Source organism: Blennius ocellaris (genome assembly GCF_963422515.1).
Source record: "Blennius ocellaris genome assembly, chromosome: 14".
NCBI lineage: Eukaryota > Metazoa > Chordata > Actinopteri > Blenniiformes > Blenniidae > Blennius > Blennius ocellaris.
Genome location: NC_137663.1, coordinates 11,246,727 through 11,259,674, shown reverse-complemented (window position 1 = coordinate 11,259,674; position 12,948 = coordinate 11,246,727). Strand labels below are relative to the sequence as shown.

The 12,948-nt window shown below is 41.5% G+C and overlaps 1 protein-coding gene across 1 annotated transcript; it reads right to left on the bottom strand.

The window, feature by feature from the left end:
- Nucleotides 1-568: 568 nt before the first annotated feature.
- LOC308139354 (organic cation/carnitine transporter 2-like) lies at nucleotides 569-12,678 on the bottom strand. The gene is made up of 11 exons (XM_080508767.1): nucleotides 12,399-12,678; nucleotides 9,598-9,780; nucleotides 9,337-9,440; nucleotides 9,095-9,249; nucleotides 8,837-9,008; nucleotides 8,232-8,358; nucleotides 6,248-6,348; nucleotides 5,912-6,126; nucleotides 1,179-1,361; nucleotides 920-1,055; nucleotides 569-664 (listed from the first exon to the last, which is right to left on the bottom strand). Exons 1-11 carry the CDS (start codon nucleotides 12,603-12,605, stop codon nucleotides 595-597), a joined length of 1,653 nt encoding a protein of 550 aa, XP_080364893.1. The 5' UTR covers nucleotides 12,606-12,678; the 3' UTR covers nucleotides 569-594.
- Nucleotides 12,679-12,948: the final 270 nt, after the last annotated feature.

The following is a 12,948-nucleotide window of genomic DNA, read 5'->3' as shown; positions in this document are numbered from 1 at the left end:
TAAGAGAGCTCCTAAGATAGGAAACCAATAAAAGTAGTGAGGTGGACTTTTAAGGAGCCTAAGAGTGGTAAAAAGTTTAAAAAACAACCAGCGTGGACAGAAACAATAACAATAATCAAATCACTTTAATAATCAGCATGTGAACAAAGTAAGTTCAATAATTTTTTAAGTTGTGTATAAATAAAAAAAAAATTTCTAGGTTTCATTAAATAATTTTCATGATTACAATTTTTAATGCAGCCCAAGATATTCGATGAGTTACTTTTATTTTTCAAGCTGTACTGTTAATTCTGATAATTGTATTTAATTTAACTATTGATTCCATTTTTTTAAATTATTTGTTTAGTATATCTTATTAGACTGATATAACAGAATTGGCTATCATTTCCTGTTAAACAGGTAGTGCTCCCAAGGTATATGATACAGATCAAACTACATTTTCGATAAAATAATGAACTACATTTGATCATTATTAATCATTATTGATAGCTAAACTGCCAAAACACAACATAAATGGTACCACATGATCCTTATGATGTAAGAACTCTCCACAGATACAAAACATTTCTTCAAATTTATTATGATTACAAACAATCACAACTGACTCTCAAGCATCACCACAGACTTTGAGTTTGCTTTTCTCTTCATGCACGGGCACTTTATCCTGTTGAGAGACACAAGAAATAAGATGTTATTTATTTTGGTGTTGTACAAAAGGAAAATTGTGACAATGGATGATGAACTATTTCTATACACAGATATCATTATAATAATCACTGATATCAGAGCCTCTTCATTATAATGAGAATTGTTTTTACTGTGATTCTTACATCAGAACAACTATAAAATCCAAATCACATTAAGTTACATGACTGTTACATGCATATAACGCATCAAGAAGCTGCTTTGAACGTCTCACCTTTCTCTTTTTCGCATCTGCTGAATAGTCTGAGGAAGAGGCTGGCCAAAACTCTCCGGTAGGAATATACTGGCAAAGACAGCCAGGAAGCAAAGAGTCCCCAGTACAATCTGAGGCAGGTACTTAGAGTATGCACCTGCACAAGGCAGTGGAGAAAAATAGAATGAGAGAAAGGCTTGAATCATTGCACTAGGTTCAAAAAAATCATGGAGTGGAAAAACAACTTGCTGTTATTGATCCTTCAGTTCAGTGTACTCACTCAGCTCTAGTATAAATGGTGCAATACAGCTTCCAACTCGAGACACGGCGGAACACGTCCCCGTTGCCGTGTTCCTGAGTGCTGTTGGGTAAAGCTCAGCGGTGTACACATACATCAGGGAAAAACCAGCCGTGACACCAAATTTTCCCACCATTTCCAGAGTCATAGACAGACCTGACAAATCTAAAGTGAGAGAAGACAAACAGGACATGGGAACAAGATGTTTAATGCTCATCTTGTTTATTTATTGTACTCCACCTGCTGGTGTTAAAATCAGTTGTGGTCGAGTGCATTGGAAACACGTTGTTGCCTCAGGGCAATCAACAAGACAAGTCTGCAGTCAATGGTGCAGTGTTTTAATATTCTCAGAGTGCAGGAGTACCTGTTGTTGTACCCTTAGAGTTTTCATTAAAATATTGCCACAACATTGTTCTTTGAATATATTAAATACCAGCATTCGCATATGGGCTCCTCCAGACCATATAAACCTGTGTGTATAGCTGGAGAGACATATTTTAGAAAAGAGAACAGTCTGTTAGTCACTCTGACAATCAGAAGTTATGTTAAAATGTTCATGTCCTCTCATTATTACTGTTTGACACATCAACCCATATAATGTGAAATTGTTGATGTGCAATTGTATATTAAAGAAAAGGAGAAAGTAATATCATTGGTTATGGCCCTTATTTGAGTGCATTCCAATAGATCCTAAGATGACTGTATTTGTTCCCATGGGTAAAGAGGCGCCGCAATGGGATAGGCAACACAGGCAATTACCTAGGGCGCTGAGCTAACAGGGGAGCCCTGAGGGACGGCTGCCCTCAGTCAATTTCAATGACATAATATTGTAACTGCTTTAGACGCTGCAACAACAGAGAATCGAAATTTCCCCACACCGGGCCTTTTCAGTGTTGTCACTGACTCGTTTCCAGCAGGGGGCCCCGATAGATGGCAGATATCAGTGACACAAATTGAAAACCCTGAACACATGTCGATGACGTGTCAGGAACCACCCTAATGGGGCCCCACTCCTGCCTGTGTCAGCATGTAGTACTTGTTGTTAAACATAATTTAAAAAAATTGAAGCAGACATATCCCTCAGGGCACATGAAACAAAAAGAAAAGAAAAACAAGAAGAGGATGAAAAGAAAAAACGCGATGTTGGTAAGTGAGTGTGAAAGCTGTATGTATTGCATTATAAAAACTTTTGTCACAGGCATTTTGTCCCAAACTCCCAGTCATCCACCCCATGTGGTATGAGAAACTTGAGCCCCGTCTCCACCGCGCAAAAAGTACCTGCCTAGACCGGTTTAAACCGCTCCGGTTCGCGTGTCACGCCAGGAATGCAGTCTAGACCGCTCCAGACCGCTCCAAAGGCGACCGCTTTTCCACTCCCCTTCCGTTGGGGTGCCGGGGACCACAGAACGGGTCTGAGTTTGAGCTGCTGTCTGCTGATTGGTCAGTGATTTACTACACGCCCTCAATATTTTTATGTGCTGGCTGAATCCTCTGCTGTCAGTGTGGTCAGCTGTGCACTGGTTGTTTTTATTTTCATTTTCTTTTCTTTGCTGCTCAACTTTAGTGTTTGTTGTGAAAGAGCGACTTGAGGCAGGGGGAGACCGGGGCTCGGGACTTTGCACCGCGTTGGAGTTTTCTGTTTGCAGCATAGCGCTCGCCGTGGCGCTGATGCGCGTCCGGGACACGGGAGTCTGGAGCTCTCGTCTCCGGCGCTGACCGCGCTCCGGCAGCTCCGCTTCCCAGAGGCGGTCAGCGTTCTGTTCAGCCGCGGTCAGTGGCGCTTTATCGCGGGGACGGACCGCGGAAGCGATGAAGAGGAGCTCGGAGCTCGGCGCTGTGCTGCCGGACCGCGATCAGCGCCGGAGTGGAGAACCTCCTGCGTTTGAGCAGAAAGCTCCAGACTCCCGTGTCTGTGCCTCAGCCAACCGGGGGGAACGCTCCGGCCACTTGCCCCGCACCCGAACGCTCGAGTGCGGGGCATGTCGCCCCAAGCCACCGGCAAGTGGCCGAGCGACTCGCTCTCTCACAACAAACATGGAAGTTGCGGCTGCAGCTCTCCGCTGCAAAAAATAACCTCTGCAAAAAGTAACTTTTTTTTTTTTCCGCTGCCAAAAATAACAGTGCAAAGTGGAGAATTTAAACAACAACAGAGGATTCATAAGATCTACATCTGACGACGTTCTTTTCTGTTATAATGTCACATTTCTGCGGAGCTCATAAGCCCCGCCCACTTTTCACGCTCCTCTCTGCAGTGGGGACGCGACCCAAAATTTTGGTCGGGGTCTCTATTCCGAACTGCTCCGTACCGCTCCGCTCCATCCCGGCGCTTGTGTACGGTGGAGACGGGGCTTTAGAGCACATATTCATTCTTGCTTTCCACCAATTTTAAAAGCTTTATTTTAAGTAGTCCAGCTTTACTGACACAGTATGTCATAAGTCTTGTTGCAAATGTCTGTGTACGTTCATTCATAGCCACACAATAAGTTAGTCCTTTGCTGCCAATGATAGTTTCTCCCAGAATAAAGTATTTTTGTCAAATGCAAAAACTGATGCCAGCATCAATCCTGCTATCAGTTTAGTCTAGACTGTGGCTAATTTGCATTTAGAATAGAATGATCATATAGTAATATATCCATATTTTCTGCTATAGCCCAAACATTACATTAAATAAAATGTTTACATGAAGCATTCAAGTTGTTATTGCAAATGCATTAAATATTCAATACATATTTCAAATGTTGTATTTGTGTTTTTTTTGTTGTCTTTTTTCTGCTTGGTTGCATTTTTATCATCCTTAAAATGTTGCACATTTCAAGTTGTGTGTGTTTCTGGCCTCTATATATTGTATGTAAATTTTGCATGCAGTTTAGATAGTTATGCTATTCATTATTTATCTTATATGTTAATTGTTTGATAAAGTATTTCTTTACTAATCCACCACCCTGGACTTTAGTCATCATCATTCTGGGGCCGTGAGGCCCCATAGTCCTTTTTGCCTCGAGCCCCCAGGGGGTTGAGAAACGGCCCTATATGTGTAGATTATTTTGCAGATTGTGATTTTGTTTGGCCTGCCATAACAAGATAAACAAGAACAATCTGTGATTTCTGACATCCACCAAAAATAAATGATTCCATATCGCTTCTAAAAGAACAAGACAAGTACTCATTCACCATTAATTAATAAGATAAGACAAAAATAATTCACATTCAAATGGATCAAAATAAACCATAATAAAACACAATAGAAAACTTAGGGAGATAAAAACATTCTCTAACTTAACATCCAGAATAAGAACATACAATAAAAAAGTCATGATAATAAATATTGCTAATAAATAAAATTAATGAATAAGATGACGTTCATTGTCATTGTTTTTATAAAGCTAAGTGACAGCAACAGGAACAACGCTGCTTTTATAAAGCTTTGACCTGCACATTGGGACTAAAAACCCAAAGAGTGGTTCTTTCTCCCCACACTTTAAAAACCAGTCAATTGCAAAAGTAGTGTGGGTAGATCGCATGGCATTAAATAAAATAGACGTCAGCCGATAATTGATCTGGTCACATGCTTGATATACAGTGCAGCTAGTCAGATGACAATGATCTGACACTGAGGTCACTGTGCATGCACAAACGCCGGTGAGTTCCCTCCAATTTTTAGCCCTTGGTATATTCTCTTAAACTGAGGAAAGGGTATAAAAATGAGTGAGGAAGCTGGACCCAGTACAAAGACAAAAACATATCACTTTCATATGGAATGGGAGGAGGACTTTTTTTTCACAATGACATTTTCGAAGTGCGTGTGCCTCATCTGCCATTCTACCATCGCAATAGCGAAGAAGAGAAACATGGAGCGGCATTATTGGACTGTTCATAGAAAATATAACACCGGCTTTCCATCGAAAAGTGAACTGAGAAAGAAGAAGGTGAAAGAACTAAAATACCAGTTGTACAGACAGCATTGTTCTCACAGCCAACATGAAAAGCAAAAGCCGCCACCGAAGCATCGTTCTGGGTGAGTCACCTCATCATTTAGAATAAGATGTCCTTCCCAGAGGGAGAGATGGTAAAAGAGGCGTTTGTTGAAGCAGCTGACTCATTGTTCCCGAGACTTTAAAGACAAGGCAGAAACATTATCTTCGATCAAAGCGTTGCAGCTGTCAAGAAGTTCAGTTACACGGTGCAGTGAAGCCATGGCGAAGGATTTGACGCAACAACTTCGAAAGGACAACATCGCAGATTGCCTGTGTATCTCACTGCAGATAGACGAGTCCACAGATGTGAGCGACACAGCCCTGCTGTGCATTGTCATTTGTGTAGTGTTTACTGATGACTGCGAAAGAGGAGCGATAAACTATCCTGCCCGTGAAAGAACAGATGCCAGGAGAGGACATATTTCAAGGAATGACAAAAAATGTACATAGTTAATTGTGCTGTGTTGTGCAATATGCACATGCAACATGCGGTTATGCAAGGTACATCAACATACATTATAGTAGAAAGAATTCTCATTATGTTTAGAAATACAAATAAGCTCTGCATTTTTGCTGAAGTAGATCTTTTTGACTTGGTCATTTCATAATTAGCTTGCATGCTGAAAAAGTGTGAGCACCACTGCAGTTGACCATATAGCCAGCTCCAGCTCCCCTAAGTTCGATCAAGAAATTACAGTAGAGTAATTGCAGACGATTGTTTTGTCAGGATTTATAGTTTACCTTGAGGAACCAGTTGAATGCTATAAAGTGATGCTCCTCCAAGCACCAATATACAAATTACAGCCAATCGGCGAGGCAGATATTGCAGAGCCAACCAGCTGGTAATGGCTGCTGGAACCTCTACAGCCCCTGAGATGAAGCAGCTGATGTATGGGTCAGTATGAAGTTGGGATGTGTTGAGGGACAGTCCAGCGTAGCCGGTACTCAAAACGAACCTGGAAAAATATCAAGTAGGTTATACTGGGAGTGTCATTAGTCATTAGTCCTTCATTTGCATCCCACTGCAAATTACAGCTTATTATAGGTTTGTGTCAGCTGGTCTGAACGGATACTCACCACAACAGGCAGAGGATCAGAGTTATGTTTCGGATGCCTGCATTCCTCACAAGAGTGAAAACGCTGAAATGTTCTTTTGACGGTTCCTCATCACCCTGCAACTATATTGCCTCAGTGTTAAAAGTCGCTACTGTTTCAGCAATGCTGTGAAGATGGATTGCAGATCCATATGGACGTCATCTAATACTCACATTAATAGTAATTCCTAAGTTTTACCAGCGTGTCACATATGCAATGAGAAGTCATAACATACTGGATAATTATCATTGCAACATCAACGACGCATATAACATGTCCCCCCTCCCCCACCTTGGACAATCAGATAATCTGTCCCTGTTTCTCACACCAGGATACAGACCACTCATACTAAGAACAATGTCTGAAGTGAGTTACGTACAGATTTTGTCTGAAAAGGCCATCCTACAGCATAAAAATTATTTAAATTGGATACAATTCTCAGTGTATTTCTCAAAATAGCTTTATATATCCTGAAAAGAACATATTAGTATATTTATTATTATTTTCGGTTAAATGCATCAATCAGGTAAAGTGATGGAGGGAAAACAACCACATATCATCAGCATGTCCAACCTCAATGTTTTAGCATGACAATATTCTGATACTGCCATCAATGTACTGTTAATATTTTGAAAGCAATAGGAAGAAATGTAGAAGTGAACAAATATGGTCACTTGCTGAATAAAGCAAAGAATTTGTGCAAGAGTCAAAGCTTTTTGTTGATTCCTTCACTTGAGGCAGCTCTGATAGCAAGCTCATGTATGGATTGTTGTTACAAGTGGGTTTTCTTGTGTTTTTCTGAGTCCTCTGTGTGCTTCTCCTTGACGTGCCAATTGAATATATAAATAGGCTTGGGCCCGCCGAAGACTTGATTGGCCAAATCCACAAAGTACACTGGTTCTTTAGGAAGAAGGATGACATCACCAATGGCAGAGGGCGTGGCCAACCTTAAGCATTACTCAATTAGCAATGTGTGCTTTGGAGTGGAGTGAGCTGTTACTTGAAGTTCAGCATTTCTCTCTTGGTTATTTTTGACAGGCAAAAAAAACCTCCCATCCATGGATGTTAAAAGACAAGGTAGGACTCGGCTGCGAAATTTGCAATAAAGTAGGATTGGGTCCAGAAAAAAATGCGGCCATGAAATTGGCAAAAAAAATGGGTCTCTTGCTCTGTAACATCGATAAGTTATGGGTGTAACAGGTGGTAAATATTTACTATTTGTGGATTTTTCTGTTCTGAAAGTATAGTGAAATTTGATGAGTGGATAAATTATCAGTGATTTGGGTGCTGAAACATGGCAGATTTGACAGCTGGAATGACAGAGGGAAGGAATGAAGGCGAGAGAGAGAGAGAGAGAGAGAGAGAGAGAGAGAGAGATTCAGAGAGACGCTCAGTACGGGCGATTGTCCGTGGTTCTTTGACACTGATTCATCATTCTTTTATTAAATATTTAGGTTAATTGATTGTTTACCTTCATGTGATATTTTTGGCCCATTCAGTTAGCAAAAGGTAGTTTAAAATTGGAATTATTCCGTGACATTTTTGTCTCTGTGTTGCTGCCGGAACAACTCGTAGCCTGTATTCCGGGACTTAATGATTTTAAAATTAAGCACTGAGTTTCCTGTGCAATTTTCTTCACTTCCCTTCCACAGTTCAAATACATGCATTTTATTCTAACTGGTGATTCTAAATTTCCATCATGTGTGACTGTGGTTTGGCCCTGTGATTGCCATGAACCTGACCATGCTTTACTCTCCTGCATGCAGCTTGCAATCTGTTCTGTGTAATTCAAACTGCTCCCGGGATAGACTACAGTAAACCGTGACATTGTTCTTGAGCAGTGATTTCACCAAATACATGCTTTATTTTTAATGTTGTGTCTGCTCTATGTGATCTGAAGCGGATGTTCATGTTTGACACACTTTTACTGACAGGATCTACATGATTTCAGTCGAAGGCAACTTACATGTACACCGTCAAAGATAGTTTGTGGAGCTTCGACTTTGTTCTTCTTGGCAGCCTTTCTCAATATGGCCTCTGCCTCATCTGCTCTCCCCTGAGAGAGCAGCCAGCGAGGAGACTCTGGGATGAACCTGCCTCAAACAGAGCCCAGAGTACGAACGGTCATTCAAGCCCGAAATGGTGAACATAGGATAATTGTGGCTGGTGTGTCTGACAGGTCAAAGTGAATACATGAGTCAAGTGAGGGGTGGTTATGGGGATATATATAAATAACCTAAACACAGCATGCTACCAATGATTGTAGTTGTTAAAATTTACAGATGGACCAGCATATAATCAAGTTATTTACTGGCATTTAATGTGCATGATGATTGTTGTCCTTATGGAGGATCCATGTTTACCCAAATGAAAAGACAGTGTCATTAACATTTTCAAATCTATTCGAATGGTGCAATTATAAGGAGCCACCCCCTAGAAATATGCTATCAATTGTACTACCTGCTTTAGTTAAGCTTTATTCTTCGAGTATAAAAGTGTTTCATTAAAATATAAATTAGTTTGCAGTTTTCTACATGTTCAGCTTAAGTTGTCATCATTAAATACTCTTACCACCACAAAGGCAGGTACAGAAAGGCAGGCAATGACAAAACCAACATGAGAGATGTCCAGTCCCTAAAGAAGTAAGCGAAGAGAGGCAATAGCATGTAGCCAACAGCATAGCTCAGACTTGTACCCAAGGATGAGAAGAGGACCCGCACTTTCCCAGTGACGATCTCAGTGCCTGCACAAAAAAAGAAAAATATTCCCTCAATAACAGTTTAGAAAAACTTAATTGTAGCATGTGAAATATAAAATGTGCACATTTACCTAACACAAAAGCAGATACATAATTGGAGACTTGTCCTAAAGAACTGAGGTAAAAGAGGATGACGAAGACTACCCAGGAAGGCGAAAAAATTGCAGCAAAAGTGAAAATAGCTTGAACTCCCATGGTCATGAATAAGACAGGCTTTCTTCCAAATCTAGGATGAGAAGTTGAATGACAAGTATAAACCTCATATGTTCACATATAAAAAGCAATAAAAAGTCATAAGTTGCTTTAACTTTACCTGTCTGAAATGGTTCCTGAAATGAGGCTTCCAGTTAAAACGCCCAAGAATAAAACAGTGGATGTGAAAGGCTTTTTCCACTGCTCACTGCAAACCAAGTCAAACTGAAACATCCACACATGATCAATTCAACACTTTAATAAATGAACCACAAGGAGTCAATGTCTGTGTCATTGGGCAATGTTGAGCTACAAATCCTGGCCAAGTGATTTAAATTGAATTGAAAAAAGCCTCCAGGTACAGAAGGACAAAGACACAGACCTCAGAGACCAGGGTGGACTGGTAGATGTCCTTGCTGTAGCTCCAGCCGTCCACACAGCTCTCCTGCTCCAGATCAGTGAGGTTGACATCCCTGCCAGGAAGGAAACCCTGAGCAGAGAGATTTCTGACCACATCCAGCCTGTATCTGCTGCATCTGCTCAGCTCCTGTTTCCCATCCACCACCTCAGAATCACAACAGCAAAAACTTAAGTGTCTTTTGTAGCAGTTTTTCATTACAGAACTGATTCTTGTACTATATAAGAAAAAACCTTTGATCCTATGGTGAGCGTCCAAGAGTAAAACATTAACAACTGCCTTATCTACACAAATATATACTCATCACAGTATGTAGCAGACTGATCTTTGTTTGAAGGTGGAGATTTGCAACATGATCATTTTGGTTTCGGCATCATTCAATCACAGATGTTATCAGAAGTAATTCCTCCACCATTAACAATTCTAACACCAAAAAACTAGAATGAAAACACATTTCTTAATTTCCTTAGACTTTTAGTTCATGGAGGCATGCTTGTGTCACCAAAAATATAATCAAGGCTTTAAAGTTATTCAGGTAGGTGATGTGACTATTAAACCCCGTTTCCAACGCACAAAATGTGCAGGGAAGCAACGGAGTGTTACAGAGCAGGATGGCAAAGCATAACCAGAGCCAAATCTGGTGCGCATTTTCTCTACAGAAAGTACGGTTAAAATGTAGGCAGGGTTGAGAGCTCTGCAGATATGTGATGTTGGTTCAGAGAGAGCAGACGCTGGCACCTGTGACGTTGCCCCAGCTAACACAAGCTTCAGTGTCTTTTATAGCAGTTTCTATTACAGAACTGATTCTTGTACTATATGAGGAAAAACCTTTGATCCTGTGGCGAGCGTCCAAGAGTAAAACATTAACAACTGTGTCCTTACATGATATTTATCAACACAAATATACACTCATCACAGTATGTAGCAGTTTTAACATTTGACCTTGACTTAATTTGCCTTCACTCTCAACAAGTCTGCAATGAACCCTCCCGGAATTGTTGGCACTCCACAGCACAGCGGTTTTCCTGTCAAAGATACCAGTTGAGCCGTGGAGCCCGCAGTTGCAGCTCCGCCTGTCATGACCTGCAGCCGCAATTCTACCTTCTTCCTGCCATTATTGTTGCGTAATGACGTTACATCGCTGCATCGCATTTTACCCCACTCTCTGTAGCGGGACTGCGCAACGCAATTGACTCTGGGTGCGCTTTGCCTTACCTTCCACACCATCCCTCTCTGGGATGAACTGCAGTGGGACAGAGGCTCAAGGAGCCGCGGGTTGCCGACCCCTGCACTATTTTTTTTTTATTTGCACTGCCTGCAATTTTAGTTTTATTTTATTGATGACAATGGTTGGTTCCAATTTTTTTGTGTTTCCTGAGTGCGCCAGAGCGAGCTGGTCTGTGATTGGCTGAGAGTGGAGAAGGGGGCGGGGCGGGTCAGGGTGCAGCTGCATGCCTTGCCGGAGTGGCAGGTCCTTTGCAGACAAGAAACTCGTCTTGTGGGGCACTATAATAGTAATGCATGGTGACTTCAACAAGTAACTTTAATCTGATTACCGGTTTGGAAAAAGTAATGCGTTTGATTAGTGGTCATATAAGAGTAACACGTTACTATTTAACGCATTATTGAATACAGTGCTCCACAAAATGTAGGCAGGGTTGAGAGCTCTGTAGATATGTGATGTTACCTCAGTAATCTCAGCCGGGGCGCCAGACCTGGACCTTATGAATCCTCTGTTGTTTCTATCCTCCGCTTTGCACTAGGTGTTTTAGCTTTTATTTGCAGCCACTGAGCTGCAGCTGCAAATTCTGTGTTGGCCCCGGTGACATTGCCCCAGCTAAGTTCACCGGAGCCACTACGGTGGCACAGATCCAGTTGATGCTAGTGTCATGCAGCTGGATGTGACAGCTGCAACTTTTGCGTTGGTGCAGAAATCGCGTACATGACGCGAGGACAGACACCGGTGCACTGTGTGTAGATGTGATCCGAGTCTGATCGTTGCGTTGCATCACATTGCATCACATTGCATTACATTGCATCACATTGCATCACGTCACATCAGACCTCCTCGGATCTCCGTAGCGCCTGCGCCCAGGTCCCAGTCTCCGACCCTGCCACGCATCTGCTCTTTCGGGACCAACATGAAAGTTGAGCAGCAAAGACAAACAACAACAACAACCAAAAAAAACAACCAGTGGGAAGCTGAATATGTTAACAACAGAGGATTCACACAGCGGACATATTAAAATATTGAAGGTGTGTAGCAAATCTCTGACCAATCAGCAAACAGCTCCTCAAAATCAGACCCGCTCTGTCGTCCTGAGTACCCCAATGGAAGGGTGACCAAAAACCTTCGGCGCAGTTATTTCTGTAAAGTCTGCAAGTCTTGCAGTGGAAACCCAAACTGTACTGGACCATAGCGTTCCATTCCTGCACTTTTTGCACGGCGGAAACTGAGCTTTAGTCGAGTCATGGTTAATAGGTTAATAAAGCTTTGAGGCTTGAAATGCAGAGGAAAACCTTCATACAGTACCTGCACTATGAGAGTGGAAAGCATGATTTTTATTTTATTTGTATAAATAAACCCTGATATTCAAAATATATCATTTATCAAGGGGGCAAAAGGCCATTACAAGGAAAACACAATCAATCAATCAATCAATGAAAATAACAATTAATGAAGAACATGATTATACAGCAAGGAAACAAGTGAAAGAATTGTGTGATGACTTGAAGTAAAATTTACGCACACTTGAATCACAAACCTCTATTGGGATGACGGCTCTGTACCAATCAATGGTCAAGTTTACGTCAGGAATCAGGCAGTGGTGAGCCGGAGTGTCCGCCACAAAGACGATGAAAATACCTCCCATTCCATTGGTCAAAACGCTGACACAAATCAGTAAGAAAACCCGTTGCTGGAAGCGTCCCCAATGACCCAGGAATGCTGTGGCATCTTCATATTCCTGCATAGTGTCTGAGAGGTAACTGTGCTTTCTTGTCTTCGTCCTTTTGAACACAATTTATGCAGCAGACGAGTGTCATTTTCTTGATATCAGCAGGAAATTCAACACACTCAGCAGATTTCAAGCCAAAGTTGCTTTTATCAGTCTATTATCATGTTAGAGATTAAAGGAAAGGAGTTAACACAGCGCATCAATGAGTGTTTAATATGCTGACGTGACATCAAGAAAACTATTCAGATGTTAGAAAGTGCTTGAAGGCAAGTATTTCACTAACGTTGCCGATGTCATTATTACCTGCAATTAATAATGACAGTGTCCATCCAAATGCCAGGAAATGGATTTCAACAGA

What these genes read in the sequence shown, in the direction of transcription:
- LOC308139354 (XM_080508767.1), bottom strand. Translation starts at nt 12,605, where the DNA reads ATGCAGGAATATGAAGATGCCACAGCATTCCTGGGTCATTGGGGACGC. An exon ending in TCAGGAACCATTTCAGACAG is followed by an intron (nt 9,250 to 9,336) that starts GTAAAGTTAAAG and finishes TTCTCATCCTAG; the next exon opens with ATTTGGAAGAAAGCCTGTCT. An exon ending in CTGATCCTCTGCCTGTTGTG is followed by an intron (nt 6,127 to 6,247) that starts GTGAGTATCCGT and finishes ATATTTTTCCAG; the next exon opens with GTTCGTTTTGAGTACCGGCT.